This window comes from Aspergillus ambiguus, assembly GCF_047715705.1.
Source record: "Aspergillus ambiguus strain CBS 117.58 unplaced genomic scaffold BDV59scaffold_13, whole genome shotgun sequence".
Taxonomy (NCBI): Eukaryota; Fungi; Ascomycota; class Eurotiomycetes; order Eurotiales; family Aspergillaceae; genus Aspergillus; species Aspergillus ambiguus.
The window spans coordinates 430-21,643 of record NW_027395526.1 but is presented as its reverse complement, the minus strand read 5'-3'; the positions used below and the strand labels follow the sequence as shown (position 1 = coordinate 21,643).

The window sequence follows — 21,214 nt, the reverse complement described above, 5'->3', positions numbered from 1 at the left end:
GCCGTTCATGTACTAAGCTCTATACTCCATATCATAGCATAAATAGCCACATCACATCCCCTGTCATTCTCTTCAAACATCGAGCCCGAGCTTCCTAGAAAGTCTGCATCATGTTCTTTAGGTCGGCTTCTTTTCTTACTCTTCCCCTCTTCCTCGGGACTGCGCTGAGCGTCCAGGAATGCCCGCTTGTTCAGGGCCTCCAAACTTATCGAACCACGCCCCAAGATGGCCAAGCGGACGGTCGATTCACTTCCTGCGACAGCTTCTTCGACAGCCCTAAGATCCAAGGTGTGAATGCCTCTTCGTACGACTGGTGGTACTTTGACGCCATTGGCGCCGATGGCTTGTCTTCTCTTGCCGTTGTCTTCTTTATCGAGGCGAACCGGTCTGGTTTCGCCGTCACCGAGAACTTCACGAATATGGACTTTATTCAGATCTCCGGTACTTTTCCTAACGGTACTGGTTTTAGTGACTTCTTGTTCGCCGACAATGCAATTGTGTCCACTAATGGTGACGGGTCCAGCGGACTGTGGAACGGCACCGGTTTCTCCTGGGCTGGCAGCCCGGATCTTCATGACTATGTCCTGACCATTGATGCTGAGAATCTCGGATATAAGGGATCTTTTTCTATGCACTCGGTTAGTGAGAAAAGTGACGTGCCGTTATTTGAAGGATCGATGGAATGCTAACCGGCGGCTTCTACAGATCGCCCCGCCCCATTATCCTTGCAGCCCCAAACACAACAACGTTTCCATGGAGGTGCTTCCCAACGTCGGCTGGGCCAATTCCATCCCCGATGCTGAAACCACCATTAACTTGAGCGTCTACGCTCCGAGTTGAGCTTTATTGGAACCGGCTATCATGACAAGGTGCGCAAAGACTTGTCTTCCTCCTTCCTCCCCCCCTCCCCCTCCCCCCGGCCCAAGAGCCCCCAAGAAGAAAAAGAAAAAAAGAAGGATATTAACGTGTCGCAGAACTGGGGTGTCACCGGCTTCATGGACAATGTCGGCAGCTGGTACTGGGGTCACGCCCGGATGGGCCCTTACTCTCTTGTCTGGCTCGATGCTCTCGACACTAACTACAACGAATATGCCAGTGGCTACGTAGCCTACCAAGGACAGATCCTGGTTGCTGAGTGTGGTAACATGAAAGTCCGCCCAACCGGGGAGAACGCTACTTTCCCCCCTACTTCCGACGCCCCTGTCCCCGACGGATTCAGGATCACCGTCGATGTGCCCGAACTCGGTCTTTTGGAGGCGCAGCTCACCCCCAATCTGGCCACCTTGGAAAAGCCCGGCTATGGCCGCTGGATCGGATCCGTTAATGGAACTATTAATGGTGTTACCTACGACACAGGTGTCGCCGGATTTGAAATGTTCGATTTCTTCTAAAGCTGTTTGTATGGAAGGGTGCGGCTCGATGCAAGCAAGTCGTAGCGCGAAGAAACTATATGGCATCAAATAGTTGTAGCTTGAGGATATGACTACGGATCATCAGGTGTGTTCTTGGTGGAAGGGGAAGATAAAGGAAGTGGGACTTATTCAATACCATATCAAGGGCAAGGCGAAAGAGGATTGAGAGTTATGAAGTTAGAGCTACATTTAGTATACATATATCAAATGATTGTTTCATGTACTAAATAAGAGTAGCCGAAGGTTGCGTACATACACGGTCGGAGCTTGAGGTGATAGTAATCTCGCCTCCTGCGTTGCTTGGGCTGTTTGTAGAGCATAGACTAGGGACCCCACATAGAGGCATACTGTATTATAAAAAAGATTCATTCATCCCTGTTTAGGCGGTATAAAACAGCTTGAGAGGGGTGTAGAGGAAGTAATAAGAACTAGACTAGCATGCTCCGGTTCAGGGCTCGGGAGATCATCTGCGTGTGTGCGAGGGGATCTGTCTTTTGAACATGGCAGTATGATTTAGTTGAAGCTGCCATACTTTACGACCATGTATTTCCATTCGCGTAACTTATAGCTAGTGTAATGATGTTTTGAAATAATCTTACTCTCTAAGCTTGGCGATCAAGCCTCTGTATCTACGCTGTCACGTGACCATATCCATTAGATAGTGTCGCCCCCAGATAGGAATGGACATCATCATCTTCTTCTCCCATCACATTGACCTGTCCTAGTATCGCAACGTCTCATCCAGATAGGGCCATGACATACGCTAGCTGTATTAAGCATAATGTGTTATTTAGGGTTCTAAAAACAATTCCTTTGCGTAAAGCATGGAAGCTAATTTCGAGTCTGAGTATATTGTATCCCCTAGTAATGGGCAGACACCTCTACGTGGTGCTAGGGACGAGTATTCAAGCAGTGGTGCCCTTACTGCTTGAAGAAACCAAGATATGCCCGGAGGTGTTGAGATTGGTGGTGTTGACCAACCGGGACACAGCCGCGGGGTACCGCACGAATTCGAAGCCCATAAACGACGACATAGCCTAGGTGTTTGCTGTCCATCTTGCCTCGCTAAAATCAACGACTCAATATAATCACCAGAACTTCATGTGTGGGAACTGGGTTTTGTTCCTGGTCTATCTCTTTATCAGCGTGTGAGCATTCTGGAAGCTTGGCGAGTAGCTTGTTCTCTTAAAGGTCTCTGCATCGGGCCCGTAAAAATAACTAGGAATGGAATCTGGGAATACGAGCAGCAAGGTTCGTGAGACCGATTTCCAGTCGGGAGTAGGAGATGAGAAGAGAATTGGGGAAATATAAGGACATCGAGAGAGGGGAGAAGGAGTATCTTAAAAGCACCCAGCCGGAAAGGGTAAAGAGGGAGGGCGTCTGGATAGTATTATACAGAGGGGAGCTATTTTCGGCGTCGTTTTGATCGCAGGTGGAATCTAAGGGAATGGCTATTGCAGGGCTGGTGAATGATGACTAACGGTGCTTTTTTTTGGGGGGGGGGGGGGGGGTGCAGGTGCAAATAGTGATGGTGCTAGACTGAGCGGTGAAGTGCCGGCTCGCACTCCAAAGTTACGTGTGGAAAGGCGGCCGTTTCTGGCGTCAAAAGCCGTCATTTTCAGCCTCGATTTCTTAGGTCCTCATATTCTACATGTAATCATTATTGTTATAGCCGACCCGACGTCGGCTCCGATGCGGCAACAGCCTCGGTTCGCCCATGTGGAGAACCCCAGAAATAACAAAACCATCAGGGAGTGCTCCGTACATATCGTTCATGCCCGAAGGGTCCTGGACATAGACGCACTATTATAACACATCGTATCGTTTTATGCGCCAATATGGGCAAGAAAATTGAATGCTACCTTGATTGCGGTTAGAATCCCTGACGTCACATGCGCCCTCCCTTGACTGTGTGCAGCTGGCGTGATAGATGTGAATAACTCGTGAGAATCGTGAGCTGACAAGACTACATGGAATCAGTGTCTCCGTATAGCTACTATGCTTTCACGTATCTGCAGAAGAATGCATCGGCGCTCGCTGATTTAGGGGTCGAAGTTGAGTAAGTCGGAACGTTCTTCCCAAAAACCATCGATCCGAGTCTGGTTCTGACAACCTCGATAGATACATTCCCGTCTTTCTGGGTGGGATAAACGTTGGTAGCGGTGAGATCGCACACGATACGTAAATCTAGAAGAGACGAGACTTATCCACATCTCCAACAGGAAACAAGCCACCGTGGACGCTTCCTGCCAAAGCTGAGTACTCAAAGTACGATGGCAAACGGGCCCAGAAGTTCTTCGGCCACAAGTTTGATATCCCTCCGTGGTTTCCTATTCTCTCTCTTCTGGTATGCCTGCATCACTCAGACTCGTGAGTATGCTCCCAGGTGGCTAACAATGACCAGCCGCAACGCGCCCTCACATACATCAAACAACACTACCCCAAGGCGCAGTTTGAAACCACATTTCTCAAATGTTTTGAGACCATGTGGTATGGCCAGCTGGATATTTCCAAACCTGAAAATCTCGCAAAGGCTTTGAGCGGGGTGTTCTCCCAGGACGAGGTCAAGGAGATCATCACCGCAGCTTCGAGCCCGAAGATTAAGGCTGACCTTGCCGCCACCACGGAAAAGGCCCACAAGGAGCTGGGGGCATTTGGATGCCCATGGTTTTGGGTCATGAACGGTGAAGGCAAGGGGGAGCCGTTCTTTGGCAGCGACCGGTTCCATTTTATGTGGGACTATTTGGATCTGCCGCACGAGAACCTGAAGTTGAAGGCCAAGATTTAGCTGTTCTTTGAATTGATAGTGATATTTTCTTAACATTTAATTTCCTGCGAGGTAGAGAGAAGATTTTGAAAAATACACACAAGCATATCGGGGAGCCTCGACATTTATTAACCTCCAAAATATATGGCTAGGTTTTATAATATGCCTATGCAAAGGATAGATATAGTGTATGGCCACTTGTATTTACAACTTCGACCGTATCTTGGTGCTGTCCATGCGCATCCCCTCATCATCTTGCTCCGCCACCTCTAGCACCGGCAATTCTTTGGGCATGATCCGGCGAGGTTGGGATCCAGGAACCACGGAATACTTGGAGAAGTCGGTAACGCCACAATACTTACGGAGAAAGTCCTCGTCAAGAGCGAGAAGCCCATTTACCGTCTCCGCAGGGGTGTTTAAGATCCCCATGACAGCATCAGAAAAGACGGTCTGCGAGAAAGTCAATACATTGCCTTGGGGTGTCAGATAGGGTACTCACGGCTTTTCGAAGATCCGCCTTGGACCGAGGGCTATTCTTCAAGGTCATTTCAGTCGCAGCAGACTCGGTACTCTACACCATAAACCGTAATTAGACACAGCACTATCAGATTCCTGCAGTGAACATACCGTAGCCGGCCATACACTGGTGATCGCCATGTCCTTGTACCCTTCGCGGACAAAATCCATGGCGAGGCCGCGGGTGAGGACGCTCATCGCAACCTTGCCTGTTCATGTTAGTACTGGATTATTCTAAACAAGGAAAAGTCGTCTAAAAACCCTACGCACCCATTGCATACGCCGTCTTCCCGCGGAAGAATCGGGAGTAAATCGGAGGCGACACGACAACAATGCGACCCTTCCACCCATTATTCTCGAACATAGGCAGGGCAGCCTGTACACTGGCGTATAGCCCCTCTGGGTTAACTCGCTGCATCAGTTGAAACCGCTTGGTGGGTGTGTTGGCGACGGATGACCACCAAATGGCGCCGGAGTTGTAAACAAGGACGTCCAGACGGCCGGCAAGTCGGACGGTCTCCTTCACCATGTTTTCAACCTGGGTGACATCGCGAACATCCACCTGAATGCAGAAAGCCTTACCGCCGGCCTCAATGATCTCGCGTGCGACGGTGTCGATCGTCGACTTGGAGGAGTTGGGGTCCGGCGGAAAGGGGACAGCCTCAGAGGCGTTTGAGGTGGTCTTCGCCGCGACGACAACTAAAAAGTATTAGAAATGGCTTAATTTGCAGTCACCAAATATTTTGAGAGTCTATTTCGTACCTGTGTAGCTGGCCTTTGCGAGATCAATCGCAATCTGTCGGCCAAGACCCCGCGAAGCGCCGACAACAAGGGCGACTGGTTTGATTGTGCTCATATTTGTAGAGATCTCAATGCGATTGGAGTTGGGGTAGACTGCGCAAGAGACGTGGGAGAAGCATGTTCTCTTTTATAACCTCAGCGACAGTGGCGCCCGGGGGCGCCGGACTCTTTATCTCCATCCTCGGTTGCGGAGAAGTTTGTCATTTCGTAGCGGTCTTCCCGAGTTGAAGGCCGAGCTCGGGTCGGCCCGTCAAGCACCGAGAAATCAGTCTCGGAAGAGCAATGCGATTGTCTGTATAATCACCAAGTTCTACACATAACACAGCACCACAAATCTGAGGCTGTTTGTCGCAATAGCGACAGGAACAATGGGGTAGATTTGCACATTCAAATTATTCGTAATCATGAAATTATTATCATATTCCCTCAAGACTTAGATCCAATATAGAGCTAGGTTAATTAGATCAAGTCATCAGCACCATGCGTGGCGGATTTGCCAATATTGATGATTTTTTGCAAGTTCTGCAGGATAGCGGTAGGCTCGCATTCTTCCATTGCTGCAGAAAACCCATCTGAAGATCCCGCAGTCACATCACCAGAGCTAGGAGCGATCCTGGAGGGCTCGTTGGCGGTGTTCATATGTGAGGAGGCCTGAGACGAGGCCGTTTGGCGTCTCTGACTTTCGCGGGCGAGTATCTGTAGAACAACTCTGCTCTGAGGTAGAATGACTTGCTGAATTTTTGGTTTCCTGAATGGACCATAGGACTGGGATGCATTCTTGGGCTCGTCGGAGTCCCCATCAGCACGTCTTTGACAGTCTTCCACAGAGGCTGTCAGTAATTGATTGAACTGATCTCGAGTCGACGTGACACTGAAAAGTTCCACAAAGAAGCGTGCGATGGGCCATGTCGTTGATAACAGCTTTAGTATTTCTAGGTTGGCGTCCAGTTTGAATTTGGTGGCATGCAAAAGAGATGGCACCGACGCGTTCATCTGATGTTTCAGAGTGACAAATGATACAACCGCATGACATATGCTACACGAGGTCAGCCACTGTGGCTCTTATGCGGATCGAAACTACCTTACGTGAAGGAGGGGACATATTGAAGTTCCCCCTGCGCTTGAAGAGTCTCCAGGATCGAAATAACGGTTGACGCAGCGTTGAACGCGGAACGCTGAGACTCACTTGAAGAGTACGGCTCCTGGAGTAACTGCAGCTGACACACGATGGTGCTGATTCGATATTAGCGAACATCCGTTTTGTCAAAGCCATGAAACCTACTGGAATTGGGAAAACAAGATTGCAGGTAGAAAGGAATGGCGGATCTCTCGCCAGTGTAGTTCTGTTGGGCAAGATACAAGCCATTCATTCAACCCAAGCTCACAATGTGCAGCCTCGGAGTTTCGGCTATCCTGCGTAGACCTAGAAGAGAGCTTCAAGCACAAGCCCAGATCCATCAACTGGCAGAGCTTAACGTATTCAATGAAGAATCGAGCACACGTAATATCAATTGGGTATTCGAGTTGAAGAGTTTCATCTCGCTCAATAAAATCAGTCTCTGTCAGCTGCTCGACCGTGCAGTCTCCCGTGTTTATATGAATGGGGCGTCCAAAGGCTGCTGCTACAGAACGGTCTCGTGTGTAGAGCGTCCACCAGATTCGTTTGCGGAGGCCGCTCTCTGATGGATCAAGATCGGTGTATGTTTGACTATTATAACAATGTTGGCGCCTGGAATTTAGAATGGGCTATGACCAAATCCTACCTTTCATGGAGCCCTTCGGCCTGTGCTAGAGCCGTACCTAGTCGACTCCAGTAAAAGATTCCATTTTCGACAAGATCTTTGCTCTGTTAGTGAAAGCCAAAAGGGTTGAATAAAATCCAAGCCGCCTACCGTCCAGCCCATCCCAGTACAGCCCTAACAAGATGACAGCCTGAATAACGGTGATGGGGTTCTGCTCGTAACCAGCGTCATAGAGCGCCTTGGCTTTCTTGTAGAAAGCGCGTGGAGTGTTATTTGGACACTGACTCTCCGCAGAAAATCTAGACGCCACCGTCAACATAGCCTGGAGTAACAGAATTGGCGGTTGATCTGCAGGATTGTGATATCGCTTCATAAAATCATGCCGATTTACCACCGGTAATATCGGTGCCACCCATTTGAAGAATATCTCGATGAGCGAATCGCAGATCTCTCGAGCAGGGAGACCGAAGGCATCCCGACGATTCAAAATATCTATCTCTAGCGGATCCAAATGATCGGGATGAGATGCCGCCATAGTTAGAGAGCCATGAGGTGTCAAGTATGGCTGATTGATGCCTTAAGGGCCAGGTACTAAGCCTTATCCGACCACACCGCCTTGGCAGAATCCTATCGCGCCTCCTGTCGCAACTCGGCTGTTCCTTCTCGCCTCTTCGTGTCGACCAGTTTTGCCCGAATTTCCATCATTTATCCCGGAAACATGTCGGCCGATCTTGCGACTATGGATGACCCGATGCTCGAAGACGAGCAGTATGACTCGGCGGAGGACGAGGACTTTCAGCTAGATGACGCTCAAGAAGATGGCGACATCACATCTTCAGAAGACGAAAACGAGAAACAACCTGCTAGCAAACGCCGAAAAAGGAATGCGCAAGAAACGGGACTTGATATACCTGAGCTGGACTCGGGGGATGAAGTGACAATACAAAAAGCCAAGTCCAAGAAACAGAAAAAACAGAGCGGGAAAAAGTCGAAGGACCAGAACGGCGCGCAAGACGATGACGAGGCGGATGACGACGTTGATTTTGACGATGAGGAAGGTGGTCCAGGCGGATTTGTCCGGACTCGGGCTATGAAGATGCGAATGTATGCCATTCTGTCCTTTGCATCGCTACTGGTTTTATACTAACTATCTGTGTAAAGGCAGGAGGAGCGGAAGCCTCTAGCGAAGATCGATGGTGCTACCATAGATGTGGATGAACTATGGGCTAGAATGAACGCGCCAAACTCGGATTCCGGTTTACTGCCGTCGCAAATCGAGACGAAGGAAGATCATTCGAAGGATGAGGAAGAGAAAGCCATCGACGAGCCAGACAACTCGCAACCATCCCAAAATAAACGGCCGCCGGCCAAATACGCCGAGGAGATGATCAAAATAAAGCGCACATATAAGTTCGCTGGGGAGATGATAACAGAGGAGAAACTCGTTCCGAAAGACTCCGCCGAGGCCAAAATTTTCCTAGCCAACGAACAAGAGGTTGAGGCTGTTTCAGCCGATGATGCGGAGAACGTTGCGAATCTCAAAGCAACTGTGAAGCTACGCAGGCCTCTCAGAAAGGTGTCGCGTTTCGATCCAAACCCGACCGGAAGCATCAAGAAAAGCTGGGAGAAGCAACAAACGACCGGGGCGGCTGGCCAGGAAGAGAACGTCCGTGGGCCGAAAATCAACACTGTCGAGAAGTCACGGTTGGATTGGGCTGCCTATGTGGATCAAGCTGGAATACAGGACGAACTCAAGGTTCACAGTAAGGCCAAGGAAGGTTTCCTTGGTCGTATGGATTTCTTGGACCGTGTCGGCGCCAAGAGAGAGGAGGAAAGGAGGAACGCTCGGTTGAAAGGACTGTGAAGTATTTCCTTACAGTTCTGTATAACACTTCGTCAACACCGACTAGCAGATCTGCGGTCTGCCGTGTGCCCATCAGCGACATCGGCTGGAAGACACTTGATCAAGACTAAGCCGTGCCATCGTCGGCTCTTATCGAGGTATTTAACTACTCTCGCCAGTAGACAGAGGGAAATTTTTATTTTCTTCCCTAAAAAAGGGACACTGCCTTCTCATCAGGTTGGTCCTATCTACTACGCAGACATATGGATCATTCCTATCATGTCATTTCGCATAATGCGAGAATACCCAACCCATCACATCATGTTGCGGATGTTTACGAGCATCCCGGCTTGTTCAGCTACGGCCTTGCCACGCCGATACCAGCACAATTTCACCGATACAACTGGTCCAAATGCTGCCTCCATGCAGATATGTTTCGGGCATCGAATCATGTATCTATAAACACACTACAGATAGATGTGCTTGCCAATCACAATGCAGTCACCAGCACTATGGTTTGGATAGATCCATTTAAAAATTGTTACTCGCTTCTCTGTTACATAACTATGGACTTCATTTCCTCATTTCGCACCAGTGATCGTCGGCTTAAACCGAACGGACGATCTTGTTCGTCTTTGATTTCTTGAAGTTCCAAGAAACAGACGTGCTATTGTTGGTGTTCTTAGGCAAATACTTGATGCCAGACGAGGGACAATCAGCGGACGTCACTAGAGATCCAAATTAACTCTTTTCCTGGTTGTGAAAACAACAGCAGCAATAACTTACGTGATTCAGAAGGTTTGAATTTTCCGTCAATCAGATTTCCCTTCACATTGAAGAAGTACCACACCTCGTTCAGTGCGCCATCGTCGCAGCCAATGTACGGTTTGGAGCCACCGTGGAGTTTTGTTAGTGCAGATTCGATTTCATTTCGTCCATATGTCTTGGACGAATCCGGGGTGATGCCCGCCCTGGAAAGGGCCTGTTTACTATGTTAGCGTCGAATACGATGAAGGGGACGCAACGTACCTTGAAAGTATCCAAGCCCTTGAAGAGCTCCACTGCCTTTGCCAGATAGTCACCGACCTCTTGCTGCGGGGAATAGTCGGTGTAGCAGCTGGGCTCGATGGTGTTGATGCATGTTCCTACTCCCGAACACATCGTTAGTCGGGTTTTAAGTCGTCCAATATATGACTCTAGGACCATGAAGCGGGGCGCTTACCATGTTTGTTCCACTCATGCTCCCAGAAACTTTCATCATCGCCTTGATAGTCGGGCCAGTACGTCTTCATATACGAAAGGAGGCCATCACGCCCCTGTTCCTGCAGGATGGCGGTGATATTGGAGTACTCCCGCGAGGAGTCGCAGAATTGCTCATAAGAGCCATCGCAATTGTCAGGCCTGAGAATCCGTTAGCAGAAAAGCTCCATCACTCGCGTTGTAGATTATGGAATAGGCGTACCAGAGGCCGTGAAGTGTCCAGGAATCTGAGGGGCCGGTAGCGGGGTCATAGTCCCAGAATTGCGTCAACAGGAGCGCGCCTCCGGGGGAGTTGAAGCAGCACGTATCCGACACCGAGGTTGTGTTGCTGCAACTGAATGGGATATCAGATGGACATGATTTGAGATCAGCCCACCCACCTGCCGCCAGGGCGCCGATGGTCAAGGGGGACAAGATGGAGATACGGGCCATTGTGAGTAGGGCCATTGTAAGTGAACGACTTGTTGGGAGCTTTGGGCTCTAGACATGAAAAGGTGACGAGGGAAATTTATATTATATGTCCCCTGTACTCAGACTGTTTATATGCCCTTCATTCTTGAATCAGTCGTTGTGAAGACCGGTAGTACCAGGGCGGTGGAGCCCATGTTTCGATGTGTAGCAGCGGATAACCGCACATGGGGTGATAAGAGGACGCTGATTTGATAGGCAACCGATTTAATCTCGTCCAGGGGAGCCAATCGTCAGCTCAGCCGGTTTGATGCAGCAGCGCCGTGTTGAAGATCCCGCCGGGGCGCCATCGGGGGAGCCCGTAACGCCGTCTCTTATTGCATCCCCAGCCTCCCGTCTTGGGTTGCAATGCACTCGCACGCTGATTGCGATGATCTTCCTTGGACCAGTCATCATCGTCCATGAGAGAACTCTATCGGTTAGATTGTTTTATCTATTTAGACCCAGAAATACGGATATTAGATGCGCGGTCGGAGAACTCCGTCACTTTGGATAGATCGTGTGGAGTACATACATATCACGGCTCTCTGATGTTCCCAACTACGGTCGTGTACTCGGCAGGTCTTACTCGCTTCTGGTATCACATAACAAGTGGCTAACATATCTCTTCAAAATACAGTGAGAAACCACTTCCAAGTTGTACAAAGTGGGGTTGTTAGCCTCTCGAGCGGGGTCGACTCGAACAGCAACACATTAATATAGTCGAGTCTATCATCTTTAAAGATAGAACACGATTTCGAACCAATCCTACCAATTAATATAGACATCTTCCCTGTATTTACTCTAATACCCTGTTCCAGCCACTCTGCCAAGGTTGAGCCTGGAATCGTATCACCAATACTATGTGGCTTGGATATTACTCTGTTTGCTACTTTTGGGACAGCTGTTGTACTTAGCGTCATGTTTACGAGATACTTGCATTGAGGCTGAATCATGACCAGTACAAGTGGTCTATTCTCTGCAACTTTCCGTAATCACTGGTAAAAGCCTCCTCCGACATGCTTATGCTTGATATTTCACTGCATGGTGTCGACTTCGACACCAACATATAAGGCGCCTTGCTTTGGGATAGAAATCTACCCCAGTAGCCCGGCTGAACAAGATCAGCCAAAATGCTCTCAAGTGTAATAATATTATTCTTTGGCGCGACCCTCGCCAAACCTCGTGAGTATACATAGCTCGAAGAGTTCTTCAATACCAACTAACGCGTGTAGTAATTGCAAGAGACGTTACGGAGTCCCCTAGTCCAACCCCCACTCCAACTTACACTTCATCTGATATCCCCACGGATTGTTCCTCATCGACCAGCAATCAATGGCTACATATATGCAACACAACTATTTTCTGGCCCACCTCAACTGACTACTTCTACGGTCCAACGGAGGGCCCAGAAGCATCTGTTGTCTCCTGCAATGCAGCATGGATCGAGCACGATGCTCGTGCTACGGAACTGCATTCATTGGGTCCAACATCGACTTTTCTCTACTATGAGTCAGTCCTTACTAGTCAGGGAGCTTGCGAAACCTCCGTCTTCCCCGAAGGATGGGATGATATACACACAGGTCCAGTAACAACGCTCTGTGATGGTATTCCCCGCGCCCTTGGGCCTCGTGAGTCTATTACGAGATATTATCCAGGCACTGGACCCTGTACCTATTCCAGTAAAACGTATACCAGGACCAGCACCCTATACTACGAACCCGACGACGAGCCTAGCTGCTCTCTCAACACGCAAGAGTGCATTCCTATCTGGAGTACGTACAAGAGCCTATCGAGCTCGTACCGTGCGAGCATAACAGCTACAATTCCAGGAGATACAAACAGTCCAATCGAACCCGAGGCTTGTCCCTCTACCAAACGGAACTACACGGTTGAGGACCCGTGTACAGCTTGTCACTATCTCCCCAACACAGCCACCATGTTCTACTGGCCTGTGACTACTGTCAATGGCGACCTCTGTTTACAAAATGGCAGCACTATCCCCGCCACTCCAACAGGTGATGGACCCAACACTGCAGTCGTAGATGGAAACACCTTCATATCTCCCACTATCTACGTCTCCTTTACCTCCATCTACGCCCGCAGTAACCAACGAGTCCATCCGGGTGGCCCATGCGGCGGGGACCACGTCAATGCAATCATTTCAGTCGACCCAGCCGACATCTCCTCCTACCGCTCGCACCGCAATGCCAAGTACCCAACCATAGGAACCCAGTATCCATTCAACTTCGCTGATTTTCAGCCCCAAGTGATAGGTAACTACACTCAAACGGTGGTGCCTGCGCCGCAGTACCTTGGTGGAAGTCAGTGCCCTCTGTACCAAACTTGCACCATCATTCGCGATGATTACGTTCCATATATGGAGATCCCAGATGTGATGACCCAGATCGACCCACGGTGGACTCAATGTGATCGCAGCTGGTATATACCCCCAGTGAGTTTGGTACCGTTAGGGGTGGAGTTGGAGTCGCAGCCGACAAATGCGGCCCATGCAAGCATCGGCTCCTCTTTGCCCGCTGTACCGGAGTCTGGTGCTGCTGTCCCAACTCCAGAGGCAACTGGTTGGTGAGAAAATGTTTATTTATTGAGGAAAACCGACGCTTCCAAGTCCGGTCAAGTCTCTTTTGTCCTGGCTCTTCTTAAAGACCTCCATCCATCTTAGCTCCAGTCTTTGCATCTCATCAATGAATAGATCGCGTAACAGAGCGGTCTCATACTCCAATAAGTGTTCAAAGTAGAGATCAGAGACTTCTCCGTTAGCTTTACGATGGTATCTTCCAACGTCAGGCTCTGAGCGTGGTGGTAACCCCCCTAAAAGAAGGATAGTAACAAGCCTTCCATAGAGGCAGTGCTGAAACGCACTCCCAGTCTAGAACGCCGGTCAATTCTCCACTGTCGCTCACAAGGATATTATGTCGCAAGAGATCGTTGTGGATATTATTGATGGCTCGAAATCATCACCATCTGTCGGAAACATGACGAGTACAAGAGGCTTAAGCTTGTCAATTATTTGTAGAGTCCTTATAGCAGCGCCAATTTGGCTTCCATTGCCGCTATCGCTGCCCTCAGCTGAAATTCTATTCAGAATTTAATGACAGTCATTCTGGCTGAGCATAAGTCGGGCTTCGATCCAGTCCCTTGCTGGAGCGAAATGGGCCTCGGTAAATATCTTAGTGGATATGCGAACCCCAGAAGAAGTGCGCAGAAACAATCAGATATACGTCGGGTAAATCATCTTTTGAAGATTGATTGCTGGGCTGAGCGGAATGGACTTCTTTCCTTTTCTTTCTCAGGGGTGTGCTTTCATTATTCGAGCTAGGTATCTCTGTTGGGGTCGATATTTCTAGCCCCGAGGTAGTGGAAGGTCTCCGGTCAATGTTAAATGTTCATGGATACTTGATAGTCCATAGACATTCCCGATTCCTCGTAGTTGATGTTGAAAACGGCAAGCTGAGTTTAGTCCAAAATCCCGACCTAAATGTGATTTTGCAGCGAATGAGAGAGACCTCCATATTTCACCCAAAGGCTTCCCAGGCACTTTTTTCATGAGAATCAACTCGAACCCGATCGGATTGCAAGCTTGTGATGCGGCGCACCCAGGCCATTCTTGCCACTTCGCTCATCGTCTTATAACATGATTCTACAGGCAATGAAACCCGCATGATGAACATCTCATCATCTATGCTGACATTATGTGTCTTGTTTAATGTGCCCTGCGTGAGGGAGTTCACTTCAGCTATGTTGATGGCCAAGCTGACTGCACTGTCTGCCTCATTGCCTCGTTTTCAAGTTCAAAGAGTCCATCGCGGCTCAAGACCGAATATGGTTTGTGCCCGTACGAGACCTTGTAGGTGCAATGCCAGAGACTCCATTTTCGGTAATATGATTGCAGGAGTGAAATTACGGCAGGGTTGTTGTGATGTTAGATGTGTTAATCCACATTTGTGGCTGCATGCTCAAGAGATGCATTGGGAAATAGACTTAGTTATATCTATTCGTAATTATGAGACTCTTGCTTTTGTCTGATCAGGATGTAAGCGATTTTTATGGGAAAAAGTTCGAGCTTTTGGCTATATTTATCGGCAATGCACCCCTGGAAACTAAACTTGAAACAGGCTAAGGGCCGATTAATGAACTGTCGTATAGTGGGACTCGGTCTTCAATTATCAACTCTTACTGGACACTAGGAGCGAATTCTTAAATACTGCGACTCTATTGAAAGTCTAGTACCTTTCCTCGAGCAATCTTTGTTCGGTGTTCTCTTATAGCATTTACTCCACGATGGGCCTTTGAACAAGTGGGAATCGGTCTTGAAAAAGGGCAATCTTCAAATAATAGGCTGGCTGAGCTACCGCTTTTTTCAAATGTGGCTGATGAGGGTACGACATATCAAGCCTCCGAGAGGGAACATGTACTGCGTACGGAATATTGGAACAACCGACCCGATAAAGGCAAACAGATGGCTAAAGCAGGCTTGCATATGATCCAGCCAAGAAGCTTATTCTCCTCACTTCAGCTGAGTTCCACTATAGAATCGTTGCGCCATACAATTCAGAGCTGAGAATAACAAAATTTCCGATAAGCAGCCACATTGGTAATATTGGAAGATGTGTAACCCCTTCTACTAACCTTAGAGATCGTTATTCTAACATGAGGGATATCAAGGGAAAAGTGGGCTGATTATAACCAATTTCCCATACATTTATTGATTTCACATCGGAAGCCCGCAGGATTCAGCTCGGAGTGGTGGTGTATACTTTATTAATAGAAGATCCCAAGGAGAAATATTTAAAGCTGGAGCCGACCCCGATCCAAATCGCAAATATCAAAGACACTATTAGATTCCTAATTTGCATTTATACTTAACACGCCCAACACGTTCCGTATGTTTGGATTGACTTTCAGTCGGACATCATTTGCTAATATCTTATAGGAGGCTCCTCCTACGCTACAGCGCACTCCAATATGCAACTCGTTAATATCGTCCTTCCATTAATGGCCTTGGCCTCCAGCACCTTTGCTGCAGAATGCTATTCTCAGTCAGGAGGGTCTAAATGTGTGGGAAAGAATGACCTGCTGTCGTACGGTAGGGAATGGTGCCAGGAGAACTATGCCACCCAATCCGGAGCTTGGAAGCAGTACAGGTCCGGCTCGAACACTGCGTTGATCGGCAAAATCGGACACTTTGACACGGCGGAAGACTGCACAAAAGCACTTAATGACATTGTGGAACAGTGCCATGGAAAGAAAAATGGAGGCTCTTGGACTTACAAGGCAAGTCTCAATGTGAACTTCTGTCAGTGGTAATGCTTGAAATGGTCGTGTGATTTTGTATGCAACTTTAGGAGCTCCTTGACATGGGTTTTCCCGCGCCACTAGAGGTGTTTTTCCTATGTTGTCATGTGAATACAGAGGATCTCCGAGTTGTCCTTTATCATTGTAGTCTGATATACACATATACAAGACCGAATGACATATTGTAGACTGTTAATTTGACATCACCAGAGTAGCTGCGAAGCGCAAGTCTTCCTAGTTGGACTTGTTCTTTTCGGGCGATATCTCCTAAACCAGACCATCTGGACTCAATAATACAGATAATGTATGAGACTTTAGATTTTATTGATCAAAACTCTCTGCATTATGACAATATATTAATTCTCCTGATAAGAGGCAGATTTTGTTGAGGATTGTTGGTCACCCTACAAGTGCGAGAAAACTCAGTCCAGGGCCAGCCAAGTCATGATTTCTTGTTTAAACAGACTTAAAGTTCCCCGCTCATCTTAGAGACTGGACATGTTAAGAATATGTGAATTATGGACTAAATACTTCTATCCGTGAAGTCGACTTCTCGAAACTGGACGATAGCTAGGGCTGGATTATCGAGAACAGTGGCCCCCATGCCGCGGCAGGTATCTTCTCATTCAGTATACAAAGCCGGGCGTGGGTTTGTGCCGATTTTAAAAGGTGAATAAGAACTTCTTTTTTATTGTGACAGGTAAAGTATTGGGTTTCTTCAAGGTTGGGCTAGCGGATATCATTTTCCTCGCGACAAATGACGGCTTACCTGACTAGACCCGGCAACGCCCAAACAATCAAAAAATTCACCAATTCGTTCGAGGCTAATACTGTGATGTGGACTAGTGGGTTGAGCTTTTCCAGTACCTCAGTACGCTGTAAAATTAACAATATGTAGACATCCCATGAGAAGGAACAAATACGCCCGTAGCGCGGAAATCACTGTCAACTTCAAGCCTCAATGCAACTTTGCTGTGTAAAGTAGTCTCCATCCGTTGCTTCAGGACCTTTCTGTGTCCCGCGGGGACCGAAGGAAGTGTCGAAATAGAGATTGGAACCCGGCCTATAAATATGATTGTTCATCGCTATTTTCGAACGCAGTTTCGGTTTAGCGGTAAATTACTTATTAAGACAAACTACCGCATTTGAAAAACCATCTTAGTAGAACAAAACAGCTTGGCGTGTGGGGGGAAAGATCCTGCGGATATCCTTCCCCGTGGGGAATTGTAAAAAACATCTAAACATCCTGATAAGTGGGGGCTGCTGCACCCCAGTTACAAGTGATCATTTACTAGGGTTATCAATAGCTAAGATCTGATCATCGTCCGCTCTGGCAGTATTCAAACTTGACACCATGAATATCAATGATGAGAAGATCAGTCAGCAACAGGATGACGCATTAGAAAACAACAGCGATAGTGGCCAGGCTAGTGGTTCCAATATTGCAGCTTCAATTTCCTCGGAAGATGCCAGCGAGCAAATCGTGCACCATCTACAGACGACTGGCGAGGAGATTGGGCTGACATGGAGGACATGTATGGCTGCCGCTGTATGTCTTTTCTGCTATTCATTCTTGCCTTCAGGGCGTCAGGTGCTAACTTCTTATCTCGACCTGTGAAAGGGCATGTGCATGTGTTACAACACCTACTTATTCACTCTGTTAATACCACCTACCATTTTAAGCTATATCAATGCGGAATTGGGTCCCGATCCGCGGTATACTTGGATCACAATCTCCTGGAATCTTGGTGGGGCCATGTTTGTGACCATCGGCGGGCGTTTATCAGACATATTCGGCCGGCGCTATTTCTTTCTTACAGGATCTGGCTTGCTTATTATCGGAAGCATTGTCTCGGCGACGGGCCAGAGTATCAGCCAAATGATCGCTGGAGGCACCATCTTCGGGGCTGGGTCGGGGTTTCTCGAGATGTCTTTCGGCGCTGTGCAGGTGGGCCAAATCGCAATACCAGAATCAAGAGACAGACTGATTATGGACAGGAAATCGTTCCCAGCAGGTACAGGGCCGTAACCATTGGTCTTTTTGACGCTTCCTCCATTATTGCACAAATGATGCCCTTGATTGCGTGGGTCATCATCCGAAACACGCATAACTGGAGGGTCTGCTACTATACCATGATAGGGTTCCAAGCTCTCAACTTCGCCTTCCTGTTCTTCTTCTACAACCCTCCCAAGTTTAGGGATTTACAGGCCGAGCACGGCAAGACAAAAACCCAGATTCTCAAAGACTTCGATTACGTGGGGCTGTTCTTGTTCATTGCTGGATGCACTTTATTCATCGTCGGCCTCAGCTGGGGCGGAAGTCTTTACCCATGGAATAGCGGTGCTGCAATTGCGCCAATTGTTATCGGCTTTGGGGCGCTGGTAGGTCTGGGATTCTATGAGGCATATGCGAACCTCAAGGAACCGCTGTTCCCTCCTCGGCTTTTCAAGGCAGTTAGACAGTAGGTCACCCTCGTGTGGGTTGGACTTCTTATAAGCGTGAAATCTCACAATACGTTAATCTGCAGTTTCACAATGCCTTTGATCGTCATGGCAGTTGGAGGAATGCAATACTATAGTAACGCCACTCTGTGGACACGCCTGTCCCAGCTTCTCTACGCCGGAGATGAGATCTCGAAGGGCCTCTACGCCGAAGCAATTCCATTGGGAACAATATTAGGTGGTATTGCTGTCACTTTCAGCAAGAAAATCGGTCACCAGAGATGGCAGGTCTTCTTCGCCGTGGGTCTCCAGACTGCTTGCGTAGGGGCAATGTCTACGGCTAGCATTGACAATGCCCCCAAGTCCATTATTCTAACTGTTATTATCTCTCTTACATCGAGTCTGATCATTCTGAACGGCATGGTCCTAGTAGGGTTTGGTATCGTGTACCAGGAGGATATGTAAGTCTTTAATTGGTCGGCGGCTACCCTTGATATAACTGGAGCCAGCTGACAATATTCAACCCTCTCAGTGGAACCGCAGCCGGACTCGCTGGAACTTCCCGCCTTCTTGCTGGGGCTGTCGCGACAGCTATCTTCAGCAACGTCACAAACAACAAGTACGTTGCCACGCTTCCAGAACAGGTTCGTGCTAGCGTCGCCAGCTTCGATCTTCCAACTGATGTTGTTACACGCCTCATCACCGCGGCTGCTGCGGGTACCTCGACCGCCTACAACTCAATTCCAGGTATCACACCGGATATTGAGGCCGCGGCGACGATGGCAAACAAGGTATCTTACCTTGCTGGAGCGCACCTGTCATATCAGGTGGCCCTGGCGTTTGGTCTCTTCGGCTGTATTGCAGCCCTGTTCGTGCCAACTGTGGACACCCGCAAGTACACCAAGCGGACGGTAGCACCTCAGCAGGCGGATAAGAAGGCTCTGAAGCAAAATAATGGGGCCGTATAGCCGCTCAACTTAATCCTGTAGTGACAATTACCTGGATGTGCCGCCGCCTCATGGCTATTTCTAGTTCTCCAAAGCTGTAAAATGTGCATGTTATGATGTGTCGCGCCTACGCAGAGACAGTCAGCGTCCTGTAGAATTTGTAAAAGCGTAAGATTATACACGAATTTTCTTTATGCCATATTATTGGTTTTCAGAATAACCGAAGCAGAATAGGATCCTCTCGTGGATAGAATCACCCGCAGTCAGGAACGGAAGGACATTGAAATCACGGCACCGAAGTCTCCAACACCAACACCAAAGCTCATCCTCTGGTTTCTGAGTATTGCCAGATTAATGGCCAGTGGAATGTGAGAGCAGGGCAGGTCAGGTTTTCTCAGATTTTGAGGGAGGGCTTTTAGCCTTGTCAGCTCTAAGTGCGAGGCTGTGTGAGGCCCATAGCATAATTGGATAACGCACCGCCTAGTGATATCCATCTATATCAGAATTCGTCGGAAACCGGTTGAATTTTGGAGATAGGATTGATCTGATTACATGGGCCGGTTAAGTCTATACTGACGCATCATGCATGTCCTGATTTCTACTGTGTATGTACCTCCATGTCGCAGGTACAAGGCACGCATAGGCTCTATCACCATCACTTTTCTCGCTCATAAATATCGCCCACATCCAATTGAGCGCTTTTTCAACTCAGGATTACAAGGCGTTCATCCGTGGACGATATCGAAGATCACCAGCTATTGAATGACTCACCCGCCCGATACCGGTCAGACAATCGATCTATAACCAAGATTGCACGTCAAACATCTTCCCGCAACAACCATCCACATCTTCAATCCTAGACATCCCCTAAGCCACCTCCATCAATCCAAGCAGCCTCAAGACGGCATACGCTTCGCGGCAGCAACTCCGCCGCAGCGGAAACCCACCCCCACCATGGAGACCGAGCCCACCAACCCATCCTTCACCATCATCCCAGCCGCAACACCCGCGCACATAGCCGCCGCCCGTGCTCTTTTCACAGCCTACACCGACTGGCTGAACCTGGACCTAACGTTCCAGAACTTCGCCTCGGAGCTGCAATCGCTCCCAGGCCAATACGGCGCCCCGCACGGGGCTCTCCTCCTCGCCTACAGCACCCGCCCGGACAGCGCGGGCCAAGCGCTCGGCTGCATCGCAGTTCGGCCATTACCGGCCGCAAAACCGGGCTCGGGCTCCGCTCCTGCCGGTGTCGCTAGCGAATGCTGCGAGATGAAGCGGCTGTTTGTCGCGCCGGAGGCGCGCGGGATGCGACTCGGCGAGGCGCTGGTGAGGGCCGTGGTGCGGAGTGCGAGAGAACTCGGGTATCGCGAGATGCGACTCGATACGTTGCCTATGATGCAGGGCGCGATTGCTTTGTATCGTCGTGTGGGGTTTGTTGAGATCCCGCCGTATTATGAGACGCCGCTGGAGGGGACGTTGTTTCTGAGTTTGAGGTTGTGATAGATGGGTCGGGTGGTTGAGGTTGTGCCCATTTCTTATAGAAAGAGCTTGAGGAAGCTATGTAGAAATGGCGTTAAATGCTCGAAGCTGGAGCATTGTTTGTTGAACTACAAAGCTGGTCGGTCTACTTGCTGGGACAGCGAGGAGCATCTACAAACGAAGGGTTCCAAAACCATGTATATAGTCGATAAATAAACAAGTGTTTGATGGCATAAAATTGC

The 21,214-nt window shown here is 48.8% G+C and overlaps 10 protein-coding genes across 10 annotated transcripts; 7 read left to right on the top strand and 3 right to left on the bottom strand.

The window, feature by feature from the left end:
* Positions 1-110: 110 nt before the first annotated feature.
* On the top strand, positions 111-1,595 carry BDV59DRAFT_207480 (uncharacterized protein; the record flags this gene model as incomplete). Its single annotated transcript, XM_073695003.1, has 4 exons — positions 111-638; positions 706-771; positions 822-869; positions 975-1,595. The coding sequence occupies 4 exons, from the start codon at positions 111-113 to the stop codon at positions 1,389-1,391; spliced, it is 1,059 nt and encodes a 352-aa protein (XP_073548418.1). The 3' UTR covers positions 1,392-1,595.
* Positions 1,596-3,021: 1,426 nt separating this feature from the next.
* BDV59DRAFT_176891 (putative DSBA family oxidoreductase) lies at positions 3,022-4,249 on the top strand. The gene is made up of 5 exons (XM_073689527.1): positions 3,022-3,284; positions 3,393-3,471; positions 3,534-3,574; positions 3,635-3,759; positions 3,817-4,249. The coding sequence occupies exons 1-5, from the start codon at positions 3,251-3,253 to the stop codon at positions 4,198-4,200; spliced, it is 663 nt and encodes a 220-aa protein (XP_073548417.1). The 5' UTR covers positions 3,022-3,250; the 3' UTR covers positions 4,201-4,249.
* A 77-nt stretch (positions 4,250-4,326) lies between these two features.
* BDV59DRAFT_176889 (short chain dehydrogenase family protein) lies at positions 4,327-5,673 on the bottom strand. The gene is made up of 5 exons (XM_073689526.1): positions 5,458-5,673; positions 4,966-5,394; positions 4,807-4,904; positions 4,679-4,750; positions 4,327-4,629 (listed from the first exon to the last, which is right to left on the bottom strand). Exons 1-5 carry the CDS (start codon positions 5,549-5,551, stop codon positions 4,384-4,386), a joined length of 939 nt encoding a protein of 312 aa, XP_073548416.1. The 5' UTR covers positions 5,552-5,673; the 3' UTR covers positions 4,327-4,383.
* Positions 5,674-5,872: 199 nt separating this feature from the next.
* On the bottom strand, positions 5,873-7,790 carry BDV59DRAFT_176888 (transcription factor domain-containing protein). Its single transcript, XM_073689525.1, has 5 exons — positions 7,389-7,790; positions 7,260-7,335; positions 6,779-7,204; positions 6,583-6,729; positions 5,873-6,532 (listed from the first exon to the last, which is right to left on the bottom strand). Exons 1-5 carry the CDS (start codon positions 7,771-7,773, stop codon positions 5,956-5,958), a joined length of 1,611 nt encoding a protein of 536 aa, XP_073548415.1. The 5' UTR covers positions 7,774-7,790; the 3' UTR covers positions 5,873-5,955.
* A 122-nt stretch (positions 7,791-7,912) lies between these two features.
* swc5 (putative Swr1p complex component (Swc5)) lies at positions 7,913-9,223 on the top strand. Its single transcript, XM_073695997.1, has 2 exons — positions 7,913-8,342; positions 8,400-9,223. Exons 1-2 carry the CDS (start codon positions 7,957-7,959, stop codon positions 9,100-9,102), a joined length of 1,089 nt encoding a protein of 362 aa, XP_073548414.1. The 5' UTR covers positions 7,913-7,956; the 3' UTR covers positions 9,103-9,223.
* A 392-nt stretch (positions 9,224-9,615) lies between these two features.
* Positions 9,616-11,090, bottom strand: BDV59DRAFT_22154 (T2 family ribonuclease). The gene is made up of 5 exons (XM_073695996.1): positions 10,544-11,090; positions 10,304-10,482; positions 10,111-10,226; positions 9,868-10,063; positions 9,616-9,809 (listed from the first exon to the last, which is right to left on the bottom strand). Exons 1-5 carry the CDS (start codon positions 10,786-10,788, stop codon positions 9,688-9,690), a joined length of 858 nt encoding a protein of 285 aa, XP_073548413.1. The 5' UTR covers positions 10,789-11,090; the 3' UTR covers positions 9,616-9,687.
* Positions 11,091-11,808: 718 nt separating this feature from the next.
* BDV59DRAFT_176884 (uncharacterized protein) lies at positions 11,809-13,484 on the top strand. Its single transcript, XM_073689524.1, has 2 exons — positions 11,809-11,973; positions 12,024-13,484. Exons 1-2 carry the CDS (start codon positions 11,922-11,924, stop codon positions 13,376-13,378), a joined length of 1,407 nt encoding a protein of 468 aa, XP_073548412.1. The 5' UTR covers positions 11,809-11,921; the 3' UTR covers positions 13,379-13,484.
* Positions 13,485-15,590: 2,106 nt separating this feature from the next.
* BDV59DRAFT_176883 (uncharacterized protein) lies at positions 15,591-16,209 on the top strand. Its single transcript, XM_073689523.1, has 2 exons — positions 15,591-15,692; positions 15,743-16,209. The coding sequence occupies exon 2, from the start codon at positions 15,775-15,777 to the stop codon at positions 16,114-16,116; it is 342 nt and encodes a 113-aa protein (XP_073548411.1). The 5' UTR covers positions 15,591-15,692; positions 15,743-15,774; the 3' UTR covers positions 16,117-16,209.
* A 1,249-nt stretch (positions 16,210-17,458) lies between these two features.
* Positions 17,459-19,514, top strand: BDV59DRAFT_201428 (fungal trichothecene efflux pump; the record flags this gene model as incomplete). The annotated part of the gene is made up of 5 exons (XM_073693800.1): positions 17,459-17,653; positions 17,726-18,052; positions 18,103-18,566; positions 18,633-19,007; positions 19,079-19,514. 5 exons carry the CDS (start codon positions 17,459-17,461, stop codon positions 19,512-19,514), a joined length of 1,797 nt encoding a protein of 598 aa, XP_073548410.1.
* A 933-nt stretch (positions 19,515-20,447) lies between these two features.
* Positions 20,448-20,993, top strand: BDV59DRAFT_201427 (GNAT family N-acetyltransferase; the record flags this gene model as incomplete). The annotated part of the gene is made up of 1 exon (XM_073693799.1): positions 20,448-20,993. The coding sequence occupies one exon, from the start codon at positions 20,448-20,450 to the stop codon at positions 20,991-20,993; it is 546 nt and encodes a 181-aa protein (XP_073548409.1).
* Positions 20,994-21,214: the final 221 nt, after the last annotated feature.

What these genes read in the sequence shown, in the direction of transcription:
- BDV59DRAFT_176888 (XM_073689525.1), bottom strand. Translation starts at nt 7,773, where the DNA reads ATGGCGGCATCTCATCCCGATCATTTGGATCCGCTAGAGATAGATATT. An exon ending in ATCTTGTTTTCCCAATTCCA is followed by an intron (nt 6,730 to 6,778) that starts GTAGGTTTCATG and finishes ATATCGAATCAG; the next exon opens with CACCATCGTGTGTCAGCTGC. An exon ending in CAATATGTCCCCTCCTTCAC is followed by an intron (nt 6,533 to 6,582) that starts GTAAGGTAGTTT and finishes GACCTCGTGTAG; the next exon opens with CATATGTCATGCGGTTGTAT.
- BDV59DRAFT_176891 (XM_073689527.1), top strand. Translation starts at nt 3,251, where the DNA reads ATGGGCAAGAAAATTGAATGCTACCTTGATTGCG. An exon ending in TGAATGCTACCTTGATTGCG is followed by an intron (nt 3,285 to 3,392) that starts GTTAGAATCCCT and finishes ACATGGAATCAG; the next exon opens with TGTCTCCGTATAGCTACTAT. An exon ending in GATTTAGGGGTCGAAGTTGA is followed by an intron (nt 3,472 to 3,533) that starts GTAAGTCGGAAC and finishes CAACCTCGATAG; the next exon opens with ATACATTCCCGTCTTTCTGG.
- BDV59DRAFT_176884 (XM_073689524.1), top strand. Translation starts at nt 11,922, where the DNA reads ATGCTCTCAAGTGTAATAATATTATTCTTTGGCGCGACCCTCGCCAAA. An exon ending in CGCGACCCTCGCCAAACCTC is followed by an intron (nt 11,974 to 12,023) that starts GTGAGTATACAT and finishes TAACGCGTGTAG; the next exon opens with TAATTGCAAGAGACGTTACG.
- BDV59DRAFT_22154 (XM_073695996.1), bottom strand. Translation starts at nt 10,788, where the DNA reads ATGGCCCTACTCACAATGGCCCGTATCTCCATCTTGTCCCCCTTGACC. An exon ending in AGGGCTTGGATACTTTCAAG is followed by an intron (nt 10,064 to 10,110) that starts GTACGTTGCGTC and finishes CATAGTAAACAG; the next exon opens with GCCCTTTCCAGGGCGGGCAT. An exon ending in ATTCAAACCTTCTGAATCAC is followed by an intron (nt 9,810 to 9,867) that starts GTAAGTTATTGC and finishes TTGGATCTCTAG; the next exon opens with TGACGTCCGCTGATTGTCCC.
- BDV59DRAFT_176889 (XM_073689526.1), bottom strand. Translation starts at nt 5,551, where the DNA reads ATGAGCACAATCAAACCAGTCGCCCTTGTTGTCGGCGCTTCGCGGGGT. An exon ending in CGCAAAGGCCAGCTACACAG is followed by an intron (nt 5,395 to 5,457) that starts GTACGAAATAGA and finishes AATACTTTTTAG; the next exon opens with TTGTCGTCGCGGCGAAGACC. An exon ending in GAAGACGGCGTATGCAATGG is followed by an intron (nt 4,905 to 4,965) that starts GTGCGTAGGGTT and finishes TAACATGAACAG; the next exon opens with GCAAGGTTGCGATGAGCGTC.
- swc5 (XM_073695997.1), top strand. Translation starts at nt 7,957, where the DNA reads ATGTCGGCCGATCTTGCGACTATGGATGACCCGATGCTCGAAGACGAG. An exon ending in CGGGCTATGAAGATGCGAAT is followed by an intron (nt 8,343 to 8,399) that starts GTATGCCATTCT and finishes ATCTGTGTAAAG; the next exon opens with GCAGGAGGAGCGGAAGCCTC.
- BDV59DRAFT_176883 (XM_073689523.1), top strand. Translation starts at nt 15,775, where the DNA reads ATGCAACTCGTTAATATCGTCCTTCCATTAATGGCCTTGGCCTCCAGC.